This window comes from Clytia hemisphaerica, unplaced genomic scaffold, assembly GCF_902728285.1.
Source record: "Clytia hemisphaerica strain Z4C2 unplaced genomic scaffold, Clytia hemisphaerica genome assembly, whole genome shotgun sequence".
NCBI lineage: Eukaryota > Metazoa > Cnidaria > Hydrozoa > Leptothecata > Clytiidae > Clytia > Clytia hemisphaerica.
In genome coordinates, this window is record NW_027103260.1 from 424,424 (window position 1) to 450,011 (window position 25,588).

At 35.3% G+C, this 25,588-nt stretch overlaps 2 protein-coding genes across 2 annotated transcripts in view; both read right to left on the reverse strand.

Moving 5' to 3' along the window:
• Window positions 1–4,882, reverse strand: part of LOC136798956 (uncharacterized) — a 35,255-nt gene extending 30,373 nt beyond the window's left edge. The window contains exon 1 of the mRNA XM_067055644.1: window positions 4,841–4,882. The gene's annotated coding sequence lies outside the window, so the exon portion shown is untranslated. The remainder of the gene's footprint in view (window positions 1–4,840) is intronic.
• Window positions 4,883–8,085: 3,203 nt separating this feature from the next.
• LOC136798965 (trehalase-like) lies at window positions 8,086–11,096 on the reverse strand. The gene is made up of 2 exons (XM_067055653.1): window positions 10,107–11,096; window positions 8,086–9,082 (listed from the first exon to the last, which is right to left on the reverse strand). Exons 1-2 carry the CDS (start codon window positions 11,063–11,065, stop codon window positions 8,245–8,247), a joined length of 1,797 nt encoding a protein of 598 aa, XP_066911754.1. The 5' UTR covers window positions 11,066–11,096; the 3' UTR covers window positions 8,086–8,244.
• Window positions 11,097–25,588: the final 14,492 nt, after the last annotated feature.

Here is a 25,588-nt window from a genome sequence, read left to right on the forward strand (position 1 = left end):
GACAGCTTAATCTCTCAAAAAGAAACTGTTACTTGCCTTTTCCTTTGCTGATATTCCAATAATACAGTTATCTTGATAATTTATAATCTTAATTTTTAGCTCATGAAAAATTATTCTCGTGACGGTTTTCACTCTAGTGAAAACATAAAAATAAAAATACTTCCACCTTCTTGCTTCTGTTGTGGTACTTTTCCTTTTGCTTTTGTTTAAGAGTCAGAGACTTTTCAAAACATTTGAACGTTCTCTGGAGTTCATTCGAACACTTAACAAAAAGATTCGAAAGTTTTTAGGCACTCGAAATTGTAAACAAAAAAATACCGTCATACGAAAAAGATTTGCTTGTTTGTTTTCAGACCGGACTTGGCCGAACTTGGCCGATTTGGACCGGTCTAGATCGGCCTTTGTTTAGAGAAAAGATTAAGAAACATGGCTCAGCTAAGATCGGCCTAGATTGGCCCAGATCGGTCAACATCGGCCAAATTCGGCCAGGAACGGTCCAGACCGGTCCATATCGGCCAAAATTTCGGCTTTTTAAGGATCGGCCCATTTTCAATGTGCTCCAAATCGCGTGCAGGGACACATATTGAAAAATTTAGACATCGGTAGTTTGCGTTCCCAAACCAAACGAAAGTGGCGGCCACCAATATGCCATTGGAAAATCAGATAAGAATGGGGGGAGAAGACAAAACGTGGACGCCCGATATGGACCACCAATATGGACCACCGAATGGACCCCCTTGAATTTTTTTCTCCAAGCGTTCTTACTAAAAAAGAGATAACGAGTAGTGGTAACGAGTGGTAACCATGTGGTAACGAGTGGTAACCATGTGGTAACGAGTGGTAACGACAACATTTATCGAGAAAGTCTTTCCAACCGTAGTGTTTGGTATAATAGTTTAGAAAGAGTCTTGAGAATTCTACAGTTTTACTATCTTTGTTTTTTATCTTTTAACGAATCTTTAATAATCTTCCATCACATGTTTTAATCACTTTTTAATGAATCAGAATTTTTTTTGTACATAAATTTCTTTTCAATACTGTTTTTAGTCACATCTGATGATTGTACCTAAATGCATGAAACTTTTAGTTATGTTTTTAACATTTTGATTTTTGGAAAATACATATTTAGTCTAGAAAGTATATAAATTTGCCTTGTGTAAACCCAATCTCGTGAACTACCTTATTGGAACTAATTTTTGCGGGAACTAATTTTTGCGGTCAAAAAAAAATATCAGAAAAATTGCATTTCGCAGGTTTTAATTTTTGCGTTTTTTTCTATTCTGGAATTTTCGCGGTTTTGTCCTTTTTTGGACAAATTTCTTTCATTTTCCTAGGGATTTTCAAATTTTTCGATAATATTGGAAAAAATTGTATTTCGCGGGAATTAATTTTCGCGGTTTTCAATTCTCAAAATTTTTCCAACCCAACCTCAAAGTCGGAACTTTGGATTTTTATAAGCACGCGGTTGCTTATAAAAGATGTGCCTCCTTCAGCGATTCATTTTTTTTTACTCATTTTCTGCGGACAAAATTGTTGTCGGAATACTGACGCATTCGTCAAATTTTACTGTCGGACTAGAAAAGTGTCGGACTACAGACGACCTCCCCGCCGCACGAGTTTTAGGCACTAATTTGGTCTTCTTCGTTCCAGACATTCGCCTGTGTTCCACAACAGATTTTTTTTATATTAGGATTTAAAAGCCTACTCGGTGCGAAAGAGAAATGGTGTATTTTTTTAAGGCCGATGAAATTTACATATGAGTTTACCGTCGGCCGCCCGCATCTCTAAAAAGCACCCGAATGAAAATTTCATTATCTTCAAAATTCCTAAAATTTTCATTATTTCTATATTTCTTTACAACTACAACCTTCATCGTTGTTAAAATCGTCTCTACGCAGGATTCCCACGTGCGTTTGCGTAGGGTAAAATGGCAAAATGCGAAAATCGAATTTGGCAAAAAAAATTTGAAAAATGACCCTACAAGATTTGACTATATCTTTTTATTCCATGAAGAGATTACTTTCAAATAAAAAATGTATTAACAATGAATGGGTAAGCTTTCTAGAAATCCAAACATAAATTGTATAGCTTTTACCAAAAAATAGCACTTTAGGATCAGAAACAGTCAAAAACCAGTTTTTTCCAATTTTCTTCGAGTTACAGGAATTAATTCTTTGTTTGTTTTGATCTGAAATTTTCAGTAGGGGTGGCCATTATGGTTCCCTTGCTCATATCAGGGGGGGCCGAGACGGGGGTAAGAGAATTAAAGTTTCTAAGTAAAATCTTAATTATCACCCAAAAAAGTGCCCTTTTTATGTCCATATCTTTTAAATAGATTGTCCCAGCCTTATCCCTCTTTAAGTAAAGCTTCCTATACCTTTTGTCCTTCAGAAAAACCAAAAATATTGGCCTTAATTGCTTGCTTTCAGTTCCTGTAGCCAGTAGTGTGACCCCCTGTTAGGGTGCGCACTCGTCGGGATTTTTTGCGCGGAACGAGGAAGAATTTACAAAAATGAGCTTCAATGCATTAGTACTTACCTTTAAATCATCCAAATCTGTTCATTCTTTTTTTAAATCAATCAGGAATTATCAGGGAAACAAGTAAAAAAAAACTGCATCCAGGTATCTATTTTCTTTCCAAATATATTAGTCGCGCGGCTGAGGTCGAAAAACGTTTCATTTCGTGATACATCTTTTAGATTCCAAAAAAAACAATGGAAACTCGCGAATTAGTATGTGTAGATTACAAAATCAAAAAGTTTCCACGATATTATCGTGCAAGTAACGAGTAATTGGCGATTTTTTGCGTTTCCAGGCAAAATTGCAAATAATAATAATAATTTATTTACAACCACCCATTACTGGGTAAGGTTGGACATAGTCATGACTCTCGCCCATGAGGCCTATTCACTTCAGAGAGTTACGACTCTATGTCGAGCTATCAAAAAAGAAAAAAAACTTCAAAATTATTTTTTCTTGCTTAAGGCAAGAGTAAAATATTGGTTTAATGAAACATTTTTAAACTCCATAGCTTGGTCAAGTAACGATTTCGTTGGCCGACCTCTTTTAGTGTAGTGATCGTTATTGAAAGTTAGTAATTTGACAGTTCGTGTTACTGGCATACGAATGATATGACTAACGTAATGAAGGCCTGGAAATTCATGATTTTTGGGGGGTTTTCAAATTTAAAAAATACCTATATCAAATGATAGAGCTCTTCAAACTGAGCAAAAAAGTGAATTACACCAAAGTCCCAACTTCTCTAGATCAAAAGTTATGGGCCTATTTGTGGTCAAAAAGGTGTTTAATTTTGCATAAATTAATGCAGATTGTGGGGAAATTCCCTGTTTTCCATCAGTTTTTTACCACAAATAGGCCAATAAATTTTGATCTAGAGAAGTTGGGACTTTGGTGTAATACACTTTTTTGCTCAGTTTGAAGAGCTCTATCATGTGATATAGGTCTTTTTTTAATTTGAAGACCCCCCAAAAATCATGAATTTCCAGACCTTGCAATTTTGCCTGGAAACACAAAAAATCGCCATTTACTCGTTACTTGCACGATAATATCGTGGAAACTTTTTGATTTTGGAATCTACATATACTAATTCGAGAGTTTCCATCGAAAAAAGTGGAATCTAAGAGGTGTATCACGAAAATCATTTTCTAGCCACTTTTTTCGACCTCAGCCGCGCGACTATATTCATGTTTTTCAATGTCAAGGTGAAAACACGATTTAGCGCTGACCACGGCACCGGAAAATTCTCGACCCACATCGAAACAAATGGCTGTCGCTATTGAGCTGGTTCATCTTTTCAATCGCGGTTTTTTTAGTAAACCCAGGGTAAGGTTAGGCTACAATCTATCACAACCTGCTTTATTTGAAAATCTACAGGCCGTCTGGAATTTGAAAAATAAGAAGAAATTGCGATTTTTTAACAAGATTGCGGACTTTTTCTTTTAAGCAGCATACACCATCTGAAAGCTGAGGGTTTCAGCTTTCTAGTGGTGAAATTTGTTTTTAGCTATCATTTCCAGCTCATTCATCATTAGCGATAAGCTAAAGTTTAACAGTCATCGGGCCGATTTTCAGACCGCACCAGCAAAACTCCCCACACCCCGCCACACGGAAGACTAGATTTCATCCGCCATTTTTGGCGCGATTTAGGTGCTTCCGAAAATTATTTCTTGCTGGCGTGGTGTAAGGAGGCGATTCTTTGAAAAGGTGATTTTTTTGTGTTTTGAAAATGGAATAACTTTGGGAATACTTAACCAATTCTAATAAATGACCCCTCGTTTTTCTCACAAAGGTAAGGACTTTCAAATAAAATTAGTTTGGTTTCTAAAAATTGAGGGGAAAATTTTGGCCTGTCCACCCTACCCCTGTATTTCTATTTGTGACTGTGATTTGTAATTGTGAATAATGAATAATGAATAATGAAATCATGCTGCATCTATTTTTGGGTAAGTTCACGACGGTAAACTCATATGTAAATTTCATCGGCCTAATACGTCGTTCAATAATAACTCAAAAATGACTTTTTGGAGGTCCCGCCATGTTTTGTCAAATAATCCCAAGTTAGAGCAGTTGACAGTATATATGTCTGATTAAAATTTCTCTGCCCCAAATGACACATGAAGATCCACAATCTACACCCGCCAACCCCTAAAACATTTGATGTTCAACGATTTCTGCCGTTGTGTTGACAAGCAACACAAGCGCAACAAGTTTGAGTTTGGATGGCTTCCCTAAGAAAACAGTCATGGACTTTATCCTTCATTTTGCAAAACTGGTATCAGTTCCCTCTTCCTAATTTTTGATATTGAGTGATGATATTTACCTGTGCTTGTAGCTTCACAGTCTGACAGTCAGACCAACTTCCTTTTTCTGACATTTGACCTTTCACTTGGAAACACTCCTCCTCACAACCACGTCGGTGAATCGTATTGGATTTAGTCTAAGAAAGAGCCAATCGAAATGCTCTATTTTCGCGCGTAAAATATAAATAAGACTTTGTGGTGGGGACTACTTTAGGCGTACAAACTTTCGCGAGCAGAAACTTTCACGAGGACGAAAAGTCGCGAAATTCATGACATTTACTTTCGCGAATTTAACGGAAAAATATTTTTCGCGAGCATAAACTTTCGCGAATCAAGACGTAAAATTGTCGAGGGACAAATACTTCTTTGGTTGGCTTGAAACATTTGTCCTTTGACTTATTAGTCTTTTAGCAGGCTAAAAGTGCCATAAAAGTTACATTTTATTCAAAGTTTGAAGTTTTACAGATTTTCTATTTTGTCAAGAATTTTTCGCGAGCATAAACTTTCGCGAATGGCCCTTCCTAGAATTTTTAAAGACATTTACGTTCGCGAAAAGGGCCAAAATTCGCGAAAATCGCGAAAGTTTCTGCTCGCGAAAGTTTCTACGCCTAAAGCTCGAATAAATATCGACCTCCCTGCAAAAAACTTGGCCTCTGGTACCCTGGGTAGTGGTGGACGGGATTGATCGTTTCTACGACGGCAGTAATGAATTTTGAAATTAGCCATAGACATCGGATTTGAGTACAGACTAGGATTAGTCGGGACACGGCGGTGTTTTGATTATTTTCTGTGTAATAATATATATGTTTGTTAATGTTATGTTGTTTTTTCGAATACTCAAAGATTAGATAGCAGCAAATTTTCAGAACAGCAAATGGAAAAAGTACCGTGAGAATCACAGCTCGAATAACTATTTTCTTTTTGAAAACTTGGCCGCTGATGCTCCACCAAGACCATGGAAAAAACACGTCATGAAAGAAACATCGACATACACTACAACTTTATCATCCACTTTTAAGGAGTTTTACACTCGAAACGAAGGAAGAATGAAGTAGCCTAAGAATGACCAATACTAAACCAATTTTTTTAGGTATTTTCATGTCTTGATTATAGTAAGGTTTTAGAATATGTTTAATTGTTTTGTTGTCTCGTTATAATTTTTGAAAACGAAAGTGAAAAAATTCTAGATGTATATATCCTCTAGTCTACTATATTGGACTCAGCGCCATGAAAATCACCAAGAAGCAAAGTTCAGTCAGAAGAAGACTCTAGTCTAATGTTATAGCTGCTTTCGACAATAGGAGACTATTAATTTGATGTTTTATTGATGGACTATGATAAGGAATAGAAGGAGTTGTACAGATCAGTGAATTGAAATTTTCAAACACTAAAAGTTTTATAATTATTAGGGAGGTGAAACTAGATTCTGCGGATTTACTTAGCAAAAAGACACCCATAAAGGCGGGGCTGATGTTAAAATGATAAATATGCGAAAAATCTGCAGAGGATATCCAGGAAATCCCCCCGTTGAATTCCAATCCGGTCGACTCTCCAAAAAGTGCGTACTGAAAATCCCAAAATGTATTCCATATTATAGGATCAAAAGAAAGATTTTTCATTATTCTAATGATTTTACATAGATTTAATTGATTTTTCGGTTGATTAAAGATAATTCTCATATTTACAAAACTATATTTTAAAAGGCCATTTTGATATTTACAAAACAAACTGAACAAAGAAATATAAACTTTTAAATGATTACCAATCCCCAATCCAATAAGTAAAAAAATTAGATACTAAAAGACTAAAAACTGGAAAATTATTCATTTATATATTCAGATAGTCACTTTGTCAGTCAGTCAGTCGCGATTTCAGCGAAATGACTCTCCTCAAGATTATTTGTTTGGGATCAGGTCCAGTTGGACTGGTCGCTGGTTGGATTCTTGACTAGCTTGGGGGTAGGTCCTTGACCAGGTCGTGGGTAAATTCTTGACCAGAAAGTCAGATTCTTGACCAGCTGAGGGGTGGGTTCTTGACCAGGTTTTTTGTAAGATTTTACGAAATCGGGTCAGTAAAATAAGTCCCGGGTGGATTCTTGACCAGTTTCAAAAACTAGTCAAGAATCCAACCAGCGACCAGTCCAACCGGACCTGATCCTTTGTTTGTATATGAATTATAAATTTATCGGAGTAATTATTGTACAATTTTTCTGCAGATCAAAAGAATGAGATGGTATATTAATGAATATACGTTTTTTATAAGAACAAACTATATAAAAACATAAGGCTTCGATGGCCAAAATGTCAAGAACAAGTTAAGAACATTTTAAGGCTTTGCAGGCTCTAAAACATCCGATTTCTTAGGAAAATAGCCACAACATTGGGAAAATAAGAACATGTTAAGAACATTTTTAGGCTGAAAACTCAAAAGGTTAAGAGCATCCAAAAGTTTCGATTTTGGATGTTCTTGTAAAAAAAACGTGTAATAAATAAATTCAGCAAAACAACCACACAAGCTCTTCTTTATCAGATTTTTGATTAATAAGGTTATTTAGAAATCGGCAAGCGACTAGGTTAATACGACCAATGAACTAATAATCAATACACTCCATTGCAGTGAAACATCCCCTATAAACCTATTTCAAAAAACGTTTTTTATTTATAAGCATTACACTTATAATAATATAAGCATTACACTTATAATAATATCCAGGCTCAATTCTTGTAAAACTTTTAAACATTTGGGAGCATATGCTGGCCCTCAGTCTCAGTTAACGAAATTTCAAAGCATTTAATCTCCTATAAATTACAAAAAAAACTATATACATAACATGCAAGATAAATTTTACAAAGGCATATCATAAGCATATTCAAGGCTCGAAAAATGGTTTTTGAGGGTCTAAGAAAATTTACCCTGAGCTTAATAAAAAGAAGTGTATGTAAAAGTACTAAAATGAATAAAAATCTATAAAATCAATAAAATAATCTGAAAACACTCTATCTTTAAGACAATGAAACCAGTGAGCCAAAAAGCTAGACAAATTTTAGCTACATACCAAAATAGTTAACTGATCTGATCCAACTTGGCCATTCTAGTTGAAACGAGTTTAGTACAAAGCTTTACGAGTTAGTAAATTAAATGGAATCATCAAAGTTAAACTACAAACATTATTAAAACTAAAATTGTGAATTATCGAAGAAAAATCACCTGATCAGTTCAAAATCATCAAAATTTGAATCAAAAAAGGTTAGAGCTAATACACCAGTAATGTTTGTTAGAGTAAGCACATTCAAGTGTAATTCGACATAACAATAATTTTGACACCTCAATCGAAATTCTTATTTAAAATCTTAAGCTTTCCAAAAGCTCAAGCTCTAAGCAGTACTAATTTCAAGTTTCATCGTTTTAAAGATAGACCGTGTCGTCATTGCCAAACAAAAAAGTATACTATGAATAAATATGAGACACCAAACAAAACAAAAGGCAATCTCCCCACCGAAAGAGGACCTTTAATTAAGATGGGAGATATGGTATAAGAATCACTACTAATGCTTTCTGGCGACTCTAAAACATCACCATATTTATGTAGAAAGTCCAGTATAACACCGTTGGTCCAACCAAAACCTGTCTGAATAGCATATTCCCCACCGTGTCCTGCCTTACCTTTACTTTCAACATTGTATTTTTCAAACATGTGTCCAGTTTTCTCCCAAGCTAAATAAGAGTTTTCAAGAAAATTTTGAGCAATTTTTCTACCACTTTCTTTCAGTTGAGAGTTGGAAGCATTGTTGTCTAAGGAATGGACAGTAATATGCTGTAAAGGTGCCCAACCATTTGGGAAATCCCACTGTTGCCCAGAGTTGATTTTAGATGTTGGAAAACCACCTTTGTAAGACATTACATTTAATCTTTCTAAAGCCGTATGGACTTCATCTCTCCGACTATTTTTCTGTAGCTCAGAATCAAAATGTTCAATCCATAATGGGAAAATATCAGACGCGTAGAAATGCGAATTCAATTTTTTCTCTTGGATAAAATAGTCCGACCATATCCCTTTTTCTTCATTCCATAGAACCTCATTAATAGCAGTATATCGATTCATAGCATTTTTGTGTAAACTAAGAGCCATAAGAGGATCCAATACAACTTCCTTGATGAGATAGGATAACGCCAGTTCTACAGCACATAAGATACTGTTCAAATCAACTGGTATGATATTAGCAGTTCTGATGGTTGACATTGATATACTATTATTAAACCACCTGTAATGAAAATTAAATTGAAATGTTTAGTTATATTAATTGCGATTGAAAAAGCAGATACTCGTCTGTCATTACTATTTAAAGAATCGAAGATATAGAGAAAATAGAGAGTATTAGTTTACTATATTTACTTACAAATTTAACAAAAAATCTTTTAAAAAAGCATAAACTTTCGCGAATGGCCCTTTCAAGAATTTCCAAAGACAAAGGGTGAATCTCGAAAGTTTGTAAGCCTAAATATGTATGTCCTCATGTTAACCTCAATCAGATTATATCATTACATTTATCTAGTTTGTTACAGTTCTTCTGGGACTATGAATATTAATGAAATTAGTTTTTTTTTTTTTTTTTTTTTTTATCCACATCTGATGATCGCCTTGTGCGTGAAACACAGTGTAATGTTTGTTTTTAATATTTGAAGAGAAATATATGAAATGATTTAGCTCTACTTGTTATTGAGCACTATCTTCTTCACCGTTCTTCATAATTTGAAATTAGTTTTCTTCAAAAGAAGCCCTTTCTCTGACTTCCGAGTCTGTAAGAGTAATTACCCAGCAAACACTATTCTGTTTCCCTAATCTGATGGTATCCACAGATTAGAGGTTCCACTGTAGTATTGAAATATAAAGATAAATTATTTCGTCAATTCTGCTTTGTCAGGATCAGCCTGCTTTGTACATCATCTGAGATAATACCGAGTTTATGTATGTGTGTTTTTCAGAGACGGGGACGGTAAGGTTCTAATTTGTCTGCATCCTGACTGACTGAGGACGACGTTGGACCAGTTGGATCATTACCGTCCTCGATTTTGCAGGTCAGAGCTGCGGGTTATTCCAAACCGCTTCAGTCACTTTACCGTCCTCAAAAGTGCAAATACATACACTCGCTAATGTTATACAGCCTGGGAGGTTGGGGTGGGGCAGCGTTTTCAAAACGTTTGACAAAAATATAATTTTTTTATCATAGGAAGAAAAGGAACACATTATATAAATCTATTTTATTATAGCAAGAAAGGATCACATACCTTGAAGAGAAATCCCATCCACTCTCAGCTGCCGAAGCAATATGAGAATACACCTGCTGTCTTTCTTTAGGGTCAGAGTAGTGCTCTTCTACTAGTTCTTTATCCTCCTTGAAAGATTCCGGTCTTGGATATCCGAGTTTACTGAAATATCGATTCAATGTGTAAATTGTACCATTTTTGGTAACTTTCACAACTCTTTCTCGCATCCAAAAATCATGCTCTTTGAGCAAGGTCTTGTAATTCCTTATAACAAAACTAGCGTCTTTCGTTGCTTCATAATATTTCAGTACCATAAGTGTCAGAAACGGTGGCTGACTGCGATTCTCATAATATTTACGGCCACCGTTTGGAACAAAACCATAAAGCTGTACCATTTGTAATAAATCTTGTAAAATATTCTTAGTCGTTTCATACATTTCACAATGGAGTAAGCCTTCAATAGACCAATAAGTATCCCAGTAATACATTTCACGGAAACGTCCCCCAGGTACGACAAGCTTCTCTCGTAAATAAATCATTGAATAACGCTGACTATTTGTTTTGACATCTGGATTGATTTTGCGTACAAGTTTCTTCCATTCAAGACAAAGAAATTTAGCCCATTTCTTATAGCGTTTATCTTTGATTCGATCTATCAGCTTTAGGTCATATTTTGAAGTAACATTTTCATTATGCCATTCTCTTGTCCCAGCTGGATAAAAATATTGGTCTAGTTTTTGTTTCAGTTCAACATCATTTTTCGCATTAACAATTTCTTGTTCTATAGATTTTGTCCAATTCTGTTTAAGTGGCATATCCACAAACTGTTTAGAATCATTAAAAATACTACTCATTTGAACTTTTTCCAAAACAGGTCCAGTACAAAATGGTCCATCTTCTTTACAAGGGAGTACAAAGTCCAAACCATGAACGAGAGAAAAATCTACAACCAACAATGACAATACATAATAAAGAGCCATTACTTCAGTATCATTTCTTATTTCTATTGTATTCACTGAAAAGCAAGTTAACTAAAACATATTAAATTAGTCAGAAAAGATTCCGAACCGAGACAAAATCAAAAAGTGTGTCAAAAAAGTTAAATTTCAATAATTCATCATACACCATTGAAAACCAATGCAATTATATCATACAGTATTATTCTTGGTTTATCATGTTATTCGACTGAACTTTGACTTGGCTTAATATAAAAAGTACCTTAATAAGCAATCTACCTAGAGAGAAATTATAGTAAGTATACCACAAAAACATCAATCATTTGTCTTATCATTGGTTAGTAGCAGTCAAAATCTTAAATGATCTTTTTTTCTCAATTTTTCTCACTAGAAAGCATTACAAAGATTATCATATCCACACAAAAAACAAATATCTTTAGTTCTAAACAACAAGTCAAAATCAATCACTTTAGAAATGATCAAATAAAACATTTTAGTAGAGCAGAGATATTCAACAAAAAAATCAACAAAACACAAAAGAGGGAAGATTATTAAATATTATAATATTTTATATTAGACTTATATTATATCATAAAATGTTTATTTGGACTCAAGAAAATCATCAAGTCATGTTTGCACTAAAGCTTTAGTGGATTACATTTTGTGTAAATTAGTTTTTCAGGTTTTTTCGCAAATATAGTCCCCAGAAATAAAAACGCTAGGAAAATGCAGCGGCGGATCTGAGGGGGTTCAAATGGTTCAGCTGAACCACCCCAACCCTTTTAGTAAATAAAAAATACAAAGACCCTTTCTTCAAGTGAAATCTAGTTTTCTGATCGGAGCTGATTTTTCTTCTTGGTCATATCTCGATATTATTTTACCAGGGGTTGTATGCATGTGGCGTGCGATTCCGTGGCGCGCGCGACAAAATTTGCTTTTCCCGCGCTAAAAAATCTTTAGGTTATGTGTGTACGGCGTAGCTAGCTTTCCCGCGCTGTAAAAAATCTTTGTTATGATTTTTTTTTGCGGGATTACATATCTAGCTGCTTCTGTGCTAGGAAATCTTTAATTTTGAACCTGGTTCAGAAAATGCATCCAGTGAAATGGCAAATTTGAGGTGGTTCAAGGAAATTTCTCGAAAATACGAGACCGAACCTGACCGACCGTTTTGAGCGTGAAAGATTTTCCTACAAAAATAACATTCAGTCGCATGTCGTCGCCGGCAAAATATTGAAATGATTTGAAGGGTAGCTATTTGTACGGCAAACGACCTCACTTCTTTGCAAGCGTTATCCCGTTTTAAAGAAAGGAATTGAAGTCCTGAAATGTGTTAATAATCAGGCAATTACTTATCTTTTTGAGGACATTTTTGGTTCAATTTAATCAGTAAATTTGAGAGAATCACACAACAATATCAATCAATGTATGATGATTTTGACAAAGACTCTGTGTGATGGAATTTTCATCTGCTTTTGTTTGATGTGGTGAACAAAAGAAAAAGAAAAGACAACTTTCATTTTGAGGAAATATTTTTGTTTTGGTTTATCTTTAGAGGAGAAGCATTCATACCAACCAAAACAAAACTTGAATAAATTTTGCTTGATAAATGAAGTTTGGATTTTTTTATGGGAAAGGACTTAATTGTGCAGAATTGTGAATATTTGGTGGAAGTTTATCGTGTCTTGAATATAATCACGAGATTTACGTTTGGCTCTTCTCCCCTCATCGGACATCGGGAATATCACGAGGAAAAAATCTACCTAGCTATGTATGGATCACGTGATTTGCAATTGGCTACGTTTCAAGAGAGTCTTCTCCCATCATTGGACATTGTTGAATTTCACATGGCTACGTTTCGAGGGATTCTTCTCCCATCATTGGACATTGATAAATTTCACATGGAAAAAAAGCTAGCTAGCTTTATTTTTGAAAACTATTATAGAAAAACAAAACAAAATTTGTTTTATAACAGAGACTGGAAGAAAGGTTCGGTTAGGGAACAACATTTTAGCAATTTGATTGAATTTGGTTGAAGAATGAAATTTCTGGAAAGGTGAACCTTCATGCATGCTTCAAGATAATGTGATGCGAGGAAATATTTTGGGTTTCGTCATGTCATAATATGGTACTTTTATACAAAAAGAGACATTGGTGTTCTCTGAAAAAATCACCCTCTTGTGCTTAATTGTAGGTGGTAATTTTGCAATTTTTTGGTAAAAACCACCCAATTAGCATTTTTTAATGACCTCCAATTTATGAAATTTTCCTGATAAAGTGCCAAAACCTTCATTTTCCTTGGGTTTTTTTGGGAATTTCCCCCAAAAATCAGTTAATAATGACCCCCCATTTTATGAATTTTCTCTGAGAGTACTGCCCCTGCATCTTCCACCCCCTACAAGTAAGCATAAAATAGTACAATTGAATGCAGAATTTATGAAATGATGTATAACAACAATCTCTACAATAGAATTATAAGCAACAATCCATACAATTGTGAAAGTTGAAAAGTGCTTTTCTACAGATTGTTGATGATTACTGTTAGTACCTTTAATAATTCTTAAAAACATCAAACTTTTTACTTTGAATGTAAAAAGTACTTTTTTATGAGATTATTCATCTAAATTTCTGAATGAGAGCTAGAATTTCTTGAGTCTATTTGCACATAAAACACATTATATCAATACTCATGGTGTACTCCACTTTTTGTGACAATCTTTTATTTTTCCATCTTAAGAATATTGTATTCCCTTTTTTGTATTATATAAATAATCTCCTTTATTTTTTAACTTGATCACTGTTTTCAAAATATTATCCATTTCTGGTTTTATAATGTAAACATACTCAACATGAAAAGTTTTTGCTTGATTGTCAGCCAATTAATTCGCTACAAAGAAATTCCATAAAAAATGGTTATAAGAATAAATTATCGAACTTTTTTACCATGTTTTAAACATTCACGAAATGAAACTGAAGTGTGTAAAGTATTTAATATTATAAATTGTCTTATTTTTTCTTCAAACTTTTCTTCAAAACCATTTATTTGCTCTTTTATCCATGGCTTTCTCAAAAACATTTTCTCCAAGAAACATGAATATATAAAAGAATATACACCAAACAAGCAGTTTTGAGCATGATCTGGGTGTCTGTTTTATCAAAATAAAAGGTCAACCCAATAATTATATAAGAAATATAATACTCTTTTTCTTTGCTCAAACTATATTTCCGTTTTATGAACGTTTTATGTGCGTTTTATGTACGTTCTATGTGCGCAATTGCAGTTAGGGAATTTCCCAATGTATATATGAATATCACCACAAACGATTATTACACGTTCAGCATCTGGCTGTTCAAGCCGGGTCAAAAAAAAATTGGCCTGCCACCCTCCTTTCAGCGCATGTTAACCCGCTGAGGCATATGTTTGGAGTTCATAGGTAATGGGAACTGCAGACGTGCAGGCGCTCATTAATGTTCCCCATGTTGAATGGGAAAAAGGTGACACCGCCCAAACAGGGCGGGTGCAAAATTTACGCCCAAAACGTTTGTTCCAAAAATTTTTTTTTGAAAAGAGATTTTTGAACCCCCTCAGAAAAATCCCAGATCCGCCTCTGAAATGAACTAATTTAATGAAAAAGAGATTTCTTGGAAACTTTGCAAGAAACTTGAAAGAAGTCCCCCTGAACTCATGACGTTTTATCGTTGTTACTATTTCTTACAGTCTTATGATTTTCAGACTTTTAATTAATTTTTTCTGTAGCATATTTAAAGAGTTTGTTAAATTTTTTACAAATCCAATGATTGTACACGAGACTCTGAATTATGGATTTTCAATATTTTTATTTTAGTTTTAAAATAAATTTTGAAATGAAGAAAGATCCCTCTTTTGTATTAAGTACTTTGCCAGAAATTTATTCACCTAACAAAGCAGCGTAATTGATTCTAGATTAAGCAGTGGATATTTCATTTCCTGTTTTCAACTTTAATTTTTCAATCAAAAACTCGGCCCAAACTTACTGGTTTCCCAACCAGCCTACCCACTCTACTGAATGTGCAATATTATACCACAATTGAGAGAATTCAAGAAGACGATATTGAACACAATCTCACATTGTAATGGTTTAATTACTCAATCAAATGCTTTATAGCGATTTTTGAGTGCTGGTTGTAATTTGCCAAATTCAATTAAGTGCAGCATTCTGAGAGATTTAAAAATGGTTGACCGAGGTTATTATTTTCATAGGACATGTTTGAAGAAGAACACACATTTCGAATTTCATTCTGCTTTGGATGGCCTGGGTTTTTTAACTGATGACTGTTACTTTCCAAACAAAGAATACCAAATTAAATTCAACCTACTTTTCTTACCCAAAAATGAAGATATATAGAGTCGCCTGCTTAGTTGGCAACCGAAATGACAAGCATGTGGAGCAAGATTGATCAGAAAGAGGAAAAGAAAAACTTCTTTTTGTTTATTCAGCACAATATAACAATAGGGAGACACTTTCCTGATATGATTTATGTGCCTAATATGAAACAGGAACAATTATGTAAAAATAAAACCTTTGACTCTTTTGGTCTGCAAAATTAGTTACAGAGTTTAGTTACTCAAAACGTTAAGGTAATTTGATCTTGGATATGTTTATCATATGTCAACTTTGTGTCTAGGGTGACTCTGAAGTCTTTAACTTTGTCCTTATTTTAAATTAACGTTGATGTGTTCAAAAAGTAGAGAGAACTTTGCTTCAGGGCATTGATTTTCCTGTAGGCAAGGTGCTCAAATCTAAGACCATTCAGCTGCATGTTGTTGTCTTATGTCCATTTTATAGACAGTGTCTAGATCATTTTGCAGATGATAAACATCCTCCAGTTTGGATATTTTTTCATCAATCAGGTGTCATCTACAAACGATGCCAAAATAGATTGAAAGATGTTGTTATCAATATCTTGAATCATGATTAGGAACAATATTGTTCCCAGTACATATCCTTGTGGCACCCCTGAAATAACCTCTGTTTCTGAGGACAAGAATGACTTTACTGAAACTCTCTGGGTTCGTTGAGTCAAAAAAGATCTGATCCACTCAAGGAGTTTACCGTTTATGCCATTATTTCGAAGTTGGTGCAACAAAATGTTTGAATAGATAACATTAATGTTGTTTTCATTCTCTAGGTAATGTATTAGTCTTTCTGTGTGTTGAAGCAATTGACTAAGACATGAACGGCCTTTTCTAAGGCCATGTTGACTATTGTTATACAGATTGTTTTCTTCTAAATAATTTTGTATCTAGGCTTCAAATACCTTTGAAACATGGGATGTGAGGGCAACCAGGTCTATAGTTTTCAACCAGCCCTTGATTCTTTTTCTTGTAAACTGGGGATATATGTCCAGTTTTTTAAATGTTTTGGAGTGATTCCTTTGTTGATTATGTTTCTGATTTCTGATTAGGTTGAAAGTGACAGAGCAATGTTATTTTTAGTTTTTAGCAGAAGAATAGCTGGAAATAAGGTCCAGGAGTTGAAGATGGTGACAGTGTAATCAATTTCTTTGACAAATTCATCAATAGTGAAATTGATATCTTCAAGTGTTGGTATTTGTTGTTTGTATTGATCTTGAAGGATATTGGCCATGTCAGGCAATTTGTTAGTGTTTGGATCAATTAAGGGTCTAACTTTTGGTTTAGATTTTAAGAAGCAGTTAGCATACGAGTAAAAGAATTTTGGGTTGGATTTGATTTTAGAGGTTACTCAAACTTCTTTCTGTTCTCTCTCTTGAGCAAAGGATTTTTGAAGAAGCACTTCAATCTCAACACGTCTTTCTGTAGTTTTAATATTATGAAATCTTTTTCTCAGTTTCTTTCTTTTTCGCATTAAAATTTGCCTGTCTCTTCGTTTGGATTTCCTCTTGGATGAAAATATTTTTGGAGGTACATTTGTATTTGAAGATATGTTTATGCATTGTATGATAAAAGCATCATATTGACGTTCTGATTCAATTTGGCTTAAAATATCATGCCAGTCAGTTTCTGTGAAATTTTTATTGATAATAGCTCAATCAATCATAATAGAAGTTAAAACTATCAAAAGCACTGATTAAATTTTTATTATCATTATAGTTGTTTTCAGTCATAGAAAAACTCAGAAGGCTTGTAAAATCAATGATAAAGTGATCTTAGCAGTTGGAATCTGCTTAAACTTAACTGTTTCAAAGGGTTGATTTTTCAAAAAAGGATGAATAAAAGAAAAATTGGAAAAATCCAATTGACAATTTCTATCATTTTATTCTTAATTGCTTTCTTTCTTTTTAAGACATAAGTATCTACTTAATATCTTATTCAATTAATAACAATATTCGAACGTTTGATCGCTTGAACGGTCAACTTGATTTTCTTCATGATGAACCATAGAGATGAACCCATAGTCTGCAACCGGGGCAGAAAATTTTTTCACTCTGCCGGTTTCCGGAAACACTACATTTTCTTATTTTCGCCTAATCTATTGCGATTTGATTGCGTTCGACAATTGAATTGCAATTATTCGATTGTGTTCAATTGCGTTCAATACACCATTTAGTAGTGTCAACTGCGCACGCGTCCAAACAATTTTCCATTGTTTTGATTTTAGCAACCGCAGGAAGCTTTGATAGATTGATATCATGTTCAAATATCTAAATCCTTCTCTTTAAAGGAAAGAAAAAAATTGAAAATATGTTTACATTCCTCTAACCTTCCACAGTGCTAAAGTGCACATTTTTACCTACCGCTTCTACAGTAAGTCTAAACTTAAAAGCCTATAATTATCAGGATTAGAAACTAGGCCAGTCTTACCTCTTTTATCTTTTTCTTTACAAAAATACAATGTTGATAAGTTGACACAACACATGTATACTTGTCAATGACTGATTCTGAAACACGATTAGCTTTAAATTCTTCTCAACCACTTTTCATCCTTCTATTTCATTATTAGAAAATAAATTATTTTAAAAACATTATAACATTAACATTATTTAAACCCATCATTCATTGTATATATACTTTCATATTTCAATCCTAGATTTTTTTAGTATTTCTTTATTTTTGTATTAAATTTCTTTTTTTTTATATTCAAGAGAATAGGTTTTGTAAAACCTTCTATGAATTATCAAATAGAAATAGAAATGTATGTATATTGACAAGTAAATCCCTGAGAGAAGTTTATATAGAAATCTGCAACAAAAACGAAAGTGGTCTCTTCTACTGATTGCTACCCAGCGCTCTTTTGCAGCTGTTTATCAAATTTCCACCAATGAAGGTTGTCACATTTCAAACGACCCTTCTTTTTGGCACCCGTGGCCTCTCAGTGCCTTGCACGACGGGCGCCTGTAAAATCCCACCCTTCATATATTTGTTTCAATCTGTGATCCGTGACTTAGGTTCTTTCTCATCTTCAATTTACTGAAGAAAGCGGGAATTTGATGCAAGAGTTAGATTGTCAACAAAGTGTCATAGGAAATCATTGAATAAAAGAAGAACTTAAAATCTTAAATATTTTCATTTTGGCGATGGGAATTTGATGTTCTGTTTACCGTCGACCGCCCCCATTCTCTTGAGCCCCCGCTCAAAAAAGTTCATTATTTCTTAAAAACTCATTATTTTCTTCTTTTCCTGTGCCAAGCTATCCAAAACACTCAACGTGAATCAAAAATAACATCTTCGCTAACAAAATGTGCGCCTCGAGTAAAAGGCATGGTTCCAATCACGTGAATAGGACAGGCGAATAGGACAGGCATTTTTTTAAGCAGTGGGCAGCTACAAGGGTGTTTTAGAAATTCGCGTTTTAGACGCGTCTCGAACGCTTTGAATTTTTGCGCATGTCATTTTGATTCCGAAAGTGAAAGCAGCTCGATTTCACGGTGGAATTCAACTTCGTTGGAGATGGGAAGCACCAGGTAGGAATAATGAATAATGAATAATGAAATTTTGCCGCATCAAATATTTTTTGCAACGCGACGGTAAACAGAACATCAAATTCCCATCGCCTTTGAAGAAAATTAAGTGCAAAAAAGTGAAACATTTTTCATTGCATTAATCGAAATGGGGGATTTGGAAAATTTTAACATTGTTTAGTTTTTTGCACAAACCCCCCTGTTAACTATGGTCGAGCACCCTGTTGCTAAGATGTTGGCTTGGCTTGAAATCGAAAGTGAAACCACTCAAAACGAAAGTAAAATCAGCCTGTACTCGAAATCCCATAAGGCCGAAAAATTATCTCCACAATAGCAAAAGTTGAAGGAACACACTCTGCTCTTGCGATCGTACAGAACCATATTTTAGGGCTGTTTTTAGAAGGAAATTTGCCGGGGGCTGTTTGTTTTTATCTTTTAACATATTGTTGAAGAAGCGATAAATAACAAAAATAATAACAACTTTTCGAAAAAGTTGTAAATAATGACAATTTGGTAAACATAACATTAAATTCCATTGGCATAATCTTGATATATAGATATAGAGTCCCCTGCCCAGTTGGCGACCGGTCTAGTTGGCGACCGGTCTAGTTGGCGACCGAACGTCTTTGAACCCAGAAAAGTCATACAAAAACAAACCTCTGGAGAATTTCTTTTGGTAGTTATCTATGGAAGCCAATATGCACAAAAAAGACTGCAAACCAAGGTTCGAAGGTTTACAGTTCTAAACTTAGGTTTGCAGTCTGTAAACTTAGGTTTGCAGTCTGTAAACTTAGGTTTGCAGTCTCTAAACCTATGTTTACAGCTCTAAACCTTGGTTTGCAGCCTGTAAACTTAGGTTTGCAGTCTCTAAACCTATGTTTACAGCTCTAAACCTTGGTTTGAAGCCCTGCAAACCTAAGTTAATGTGTAAACATAGGTTTAGCGACTGTAAACCTAGGTTTGTAAATCTGTCAATCAAAATTTTGTTAAGCCAATCAGCATTAGTTTTTTCAGCCAATCGAAATTGAGTAAAAAAATTCCATAGCTGGAAACCACACGCTGATTTAAGACATTTTATAGACTAAAAACAACTGGGAGAAATTATGATATAATTTAAAAGACGGGGGCAGTGTTGTTATAATATGGGTAAAATTGCCCCTTTTTCAACCTGACTGAAATTCGAGCCGTTACTAGAAACCCTGCGGGGCCCAAGGCGCCGAGTATGCACCCGGCACAGTGACAAGCCGTTACTAGCAACCCTAACCTAAGCAATTCCAAACAACAAAACCCCCGGAAAATTTAAAATTTCGGAATGAGCATTAGAAAAGAGTTTTTTTCCGTTGATGGATTTTGCATATTATTCGGGTCCGGGATTTACTATTGTCAAGAGCTTTTTTTGCTATACTTTAAAACAACCTACATCAAAGAGTGTTAAAAACCTGTTGTAAACCTAAGTTTCTTATGCGTAAACCTAGGTTTACATATCTTAACCTAGGTTTACAAGTTGTAAACCAAGGTTTAGAGCTGTAAACCTAGGTTTAGAACTTGTAAACCTAGGTTTAGACCAGACGTAATTAAAATCGAACCAATTGAACGGTATTTTTAATCGAACTTTGTTGAACTTAATCGAACCTTGTTGGCCGATTAATGTTCGACTAAGTTCGGTTGTCGAACTTTAATCGAATACTCACAAATTTCTCAAAATACAAAGTTCGATTAAGTTCGATTACTGAAATCGAACTTAATCGAACTTTTTTTAAAGAGACCTCGACAGTTCGATTAGTTCGATTACATTAATCGAACTTAATCGAACTAATCGAACTTAATCGAACTTTCTCAAGTTTAATTGAATAAAAATTTGAGAAAACCCGAGCAACTGAAGGCCTCTCCACTTGCGCGTAATCCGATCGCACTTTTTGCCGGCCTTTGACGACACTTTGAAGAACTTTGAAGCACCCCCGCTGGTGCAGGCGTGTACCCTCACATCCCCCCTGACCAGTGGGCACCGATCAAACTCCCTGGAACCCTGGCTGGGACCCCCAGGGGCCGTCCACGGTGGTACCCAAATGAGGTCATTTTTCCCAATTTTCCAATTTTTGCCGGCTTTTGACGATGCTTTGAGGAACTTTGAAGGACCCCCACCGGTGCAAGCGTGTACCATCACATCCCCCCTGACCAGTGAGCACCAATCAAACTCCCTGGAACCCAAGCCGGGACCTCCAGGGGCCGTCCACGGTGGTACCCAAAGGAGGTCATATTTTCCAATTTTGGAAAAAAAATTTTTCCAAGCATTTCCAAGCCTTTTAAAGGCTTCGGAGCACTGATGGAGGGTGCTGGCTTTGAGGGAAAGCAAGGCAGATGGTATCCGAAGCGGTCCGAAGGGCTGTGGTAGGCTGTGGGGGGCTGTAGAGGCCTCGATTGGTCCCACCGGGGCTGGTACCCAAAGGAGATCATTTTCCACAATTTTTGCCGGCTTTTGACAACACTTTGAGGAACTTTGAAGGACCTCCAACGGTGCAGACGTGTACCCTCACATTTCCCTGACCAGCGGGCACCAATCGGACCCTCCGGGACCCCCAGGGGCCGTCGACGGTAGTACCCAAAGGAGGTCATTTTTTGTTGTCGAACTTTTTTGAACGGAGTTTTTTGTCGAATTTGTTAAGTTCGGTTCGATTAATTACGTCTGGTTTAGAACTTGTAAACCTAGGTTTACAGTCATTTTTGTGCTAAACGGCTTCCATAGTTATCTGCCTTGACCTATTTCCCGTACTGTGTAAAAAAGGTTTTAGAAAAAAACGAGTAGAATCCGAAAGATCCAACTTTGCACGGAAGCACACGAAAAAGCCGGATTTTTCAAAAAAAATAAAAAATGGCTACCTGTGGACAAAAAAGCTTCGTAAGAAAAAACGCTTCAACTCCCACGCCAAAAAATACTTGTCCAAAACAATGAGTATGTTAGAAAGCATTTCTGTAAAAATCAGCTCGATACAGTTTCCTTCGTGTGAAATATTGATAAAAAAGTTGATGCAATCAGCTTCGAAATTTGACGTCCAGTCTGCAACCGACCAAACTCAAAAAATGAAAAAGAAGACTCTACATTGCGATCAAAACATTCCAGAAGCGAAGAGAAAAAAACAGGCATAAAAAATTCCCGCGTTTTTATCAAATGAAGACTCTCCATAGACCGCCACTTTCAAAACAAAACAAAAACAAACTTTAGAAAAAAATGGCGAATTGAAGAAAAATTCTGAAAAAACATGCCAAAGGGAAATGTAAGTGAGCTATTTTAAAACAAAAGAACAAGTGTAAATAAATTTAATACGGACGGGAAAGGTTATGAGTTTTTTTATCATCCTGATCAATTGATATGAGTGATTTTCTCTTTTTAACGATCGGTCGCAGACTGGTATACGTCGGTCGGGAACTGGGCACTAGTACCACTCGCTTCGAAAGTTTTTTATTCTAAGAAGATCGCCTCAAATAAAAAATCAAAACAAACACGAAGAACATGTTTATAAAAGTTGTCTAACCGTTGGTTGAAAAGGATTTTCAAAAAAGTTAAAAGTAACGTATGAAAAAATTTCAACAATACAAACCTAAAATGATTAAATTTCACAGCATCATATCGAATTTCTATACAGTCATTTGCCTTGGATCGGGCATCGGTGAAAGATACTGAGAGATCAGAGATCACCACACAGTCAGTTTTTTGTAACTTGATTTTTTTCTGCTACTTGCCTACCATTTTGGAATGATGTAATTGTTCTATTTTTGGCAACCCTGACGACGTACCAACAAGATATAGCTTAACTAGTAGACTCATTTTTGTTAACACCTCAAGCGGTCGAAAAAAATTGATAACAAAGCAAAGTGAATTTTTTTTGCCGCTTATCACAGACAAAAAACAAATTCTATCAGAAAAGCTACGAACAAGAGACTGGAAATTACAAAAGTACGTCTTTTGTCTTTATGAAGAAGTCACGACCATCTCCAACATCCAAAGACCAAAGGAAGAAGTAAAGTATGTCCAACTGTCTGACTGTCCAAGAGTTTGTGGAGTAATGGCACTAATGTAAAGTCCAGTCTTCTCTGGATTTAGTCTAGAGTTCAATCTCTAACCTTTCTCAGTCAAGAAAAAGTGAAGCCACATTTTTGACGACAGATTGAATCTAGCAATTCCTTTGTTTACGATTGATATTTTTTTCGAAATTGAGCGGTGAATTTTATAGTTTCAATCTGTCATTTGTGTAAAAACCAGGCGAGCTGCTCAAGGAGGACCCTGCCGACACACCGGACTGTCCGGTGTATTTGTCCGGTGGCAAAAATATCTAATATCGACATCCCTCGTCTAATTACGACACCCTTCTTTAGAGACGGGAATAATATGAAAGCTTGAATCACTGATTGAAAAACAAAGATCAATCTCTTACCACTAAGCAAAGAAAAAGAAAAACAGTTTCAACCTTTCTATCAATTTCAGCTGATAAAAAGGGTGTCGGAATTAGAGGAGGGATGTCGATTGTCGACATTAGACCAAGTTACGGTAATTTTTATCTCATGTAAGCTTTGTGAAATGGAGTAAAAATTTGTATGAGTCCAGACTAGAGCAGGATGCAAGTGAAATTTTTCAATCCGCGGACGTATGTAGACGGGGTTTTTTCATTATCAGTTAGGGTTAGGATCGGAGCTCGAGAGTCACAATAACAGAAGGCCAAAGGCCTTTTTAGGGGCATTTGTACACTGAGACTTAACTTTGGATCCCGTGGGGATCCTTGGGCACCGGTCAGTTGGGTGTTTAAGATAAAAACGGCAATTATTGCTCTTTTCGGCAATTATTGCCGAAAACATCAATTTTTTAACGATGAAATGCTGAGTCAGCAGAGATGTGCTGTCTTTATAAGGGCAAAGATGTCAGAGCTGCTTTAAAAATGTAAAATTATATTGAGGGAAAGATTTTTCGGATTTTTAAAAGTGATTTTTTCAATTTTTCATTGCTCAATACCTAACATGAAAAGTTCTGAAATGATTTAAAAAGGTCCTACATTGATGCCGTAACACAGCTAGAAGGAGAAAACAGAACCCTTTAAGTTTATTTAGATATGACTCGATTTTGTTATCTGCATCTCAAACAAAAACCAGTTGAAAACAAAACTAAACGTGGCACAGTATGGGCCTACTTATCGCGATGGTGCCAAATACCAGTCTGGAAACTGCGGCTTGTGTTGTGTGCCGGATATATCTCCAGCATAAATTTGAGATTTGAGATCTGCTGCCTTCAATTTTGCGCAGTTAAGTTGGCGCAGCTCCGGCGTAACATTTCCCTTCTTTCCAGACTGGGCTAAATACCATCATTCACAGTCATTCACAATAAAATCAACTTTTCTTTCCAAAAATGGCAATAATTGCCGAAAACAGCAATTTTCATTTATATATTTACTATTTTTACTTTTCTGCTGATTCAGCATGTTATCGTTGAAAAAATTGCCGTTTTCGAAAATAGTTGCTGAAAAAGAAATAATTCATCGTTTTTATCTTTAACACTCAACTGCCGGTAGGGTTGGGAGCTTTCTTAATTAGGGTTTGTGAATTGGGCACCGGTAGGGTTAGGAGCTTTCTTAATTTTTAAAGGTCTGTAAATTAACACGCTATAAGTATTTTGTGAATGACGTTGGCGCAAGCGGTTAGACATTAGGTTTGTAAACCAAGGTTGCTTGCATTTCATGGTTCGAGCCGGGGTCGGAGACCTGATTCACTGGTAGGGGCAAATTTCAGAAAAATACTTCAAAAACAGTGAGAAACACTTGAGAAAGACAGAAAATCAGGATAAAAGATAGGAAAGTAGAAAATAGGGGGAAAATAAGAGACGATGCATCCTGGAGTATGATATCGTTTGCCAACCGGGGGTGACTAGGGTTGCGAGCTGATGAGGGTGTTGCCCGACTTTTGACCCTTGGACCCTTACTGGGAGTAAATAGGAGAAAGAATCGTAATAAATATAACATTTTCAACATATTTTTAGCCTTTCAGGCCTTAAAAGTGCACTCATACCGGGTGACCCACGAAAAAGTTCGGACGTTTCTCGGCGTCTTGAGGCCGAAAAAATGTCCCAAAGTGCTTGGAGTTTTATTATTTAGAAAGTAGATATCCTAACTTAAAATCCTAGCCATTACTTTTTAAATTTGACGCACAAGTTATGAGCTTTTAAACTCAAAATTCACTTTTCGGAAAGTGTAAAAAACAGGTAAAAAAGGGGTATCAAATTAGGTATTTTTAGACGTTTTTGATATACAGTTTTTCAGAAAATTCCTTGAAAGTGCCAATTTTGATAAAAACTAGTCTTGTTTTAAACAAAAACTACTTTCAAAGGTGTTTTTAATAATTATTAATGTCATAAAACTCGTTAAATAAGTCAATTTATAAGAGATTTTCTAATTGATTGCATTAATTTAATACCTCTTTTTTACGTGTTTTTTACACTTTCCGAAAAGTGAATTTTGAGTTTAAAAGGTCATAAGTAGAGAACTAGTAGGTCAAATTTAAAAAGTGATAGCTCAAATTTTAAGTTAGGATATCTACTTTTTAAATACCAAAACTCCGAGCACTTTGGGACATTTGTTCGGCCTCAAGACG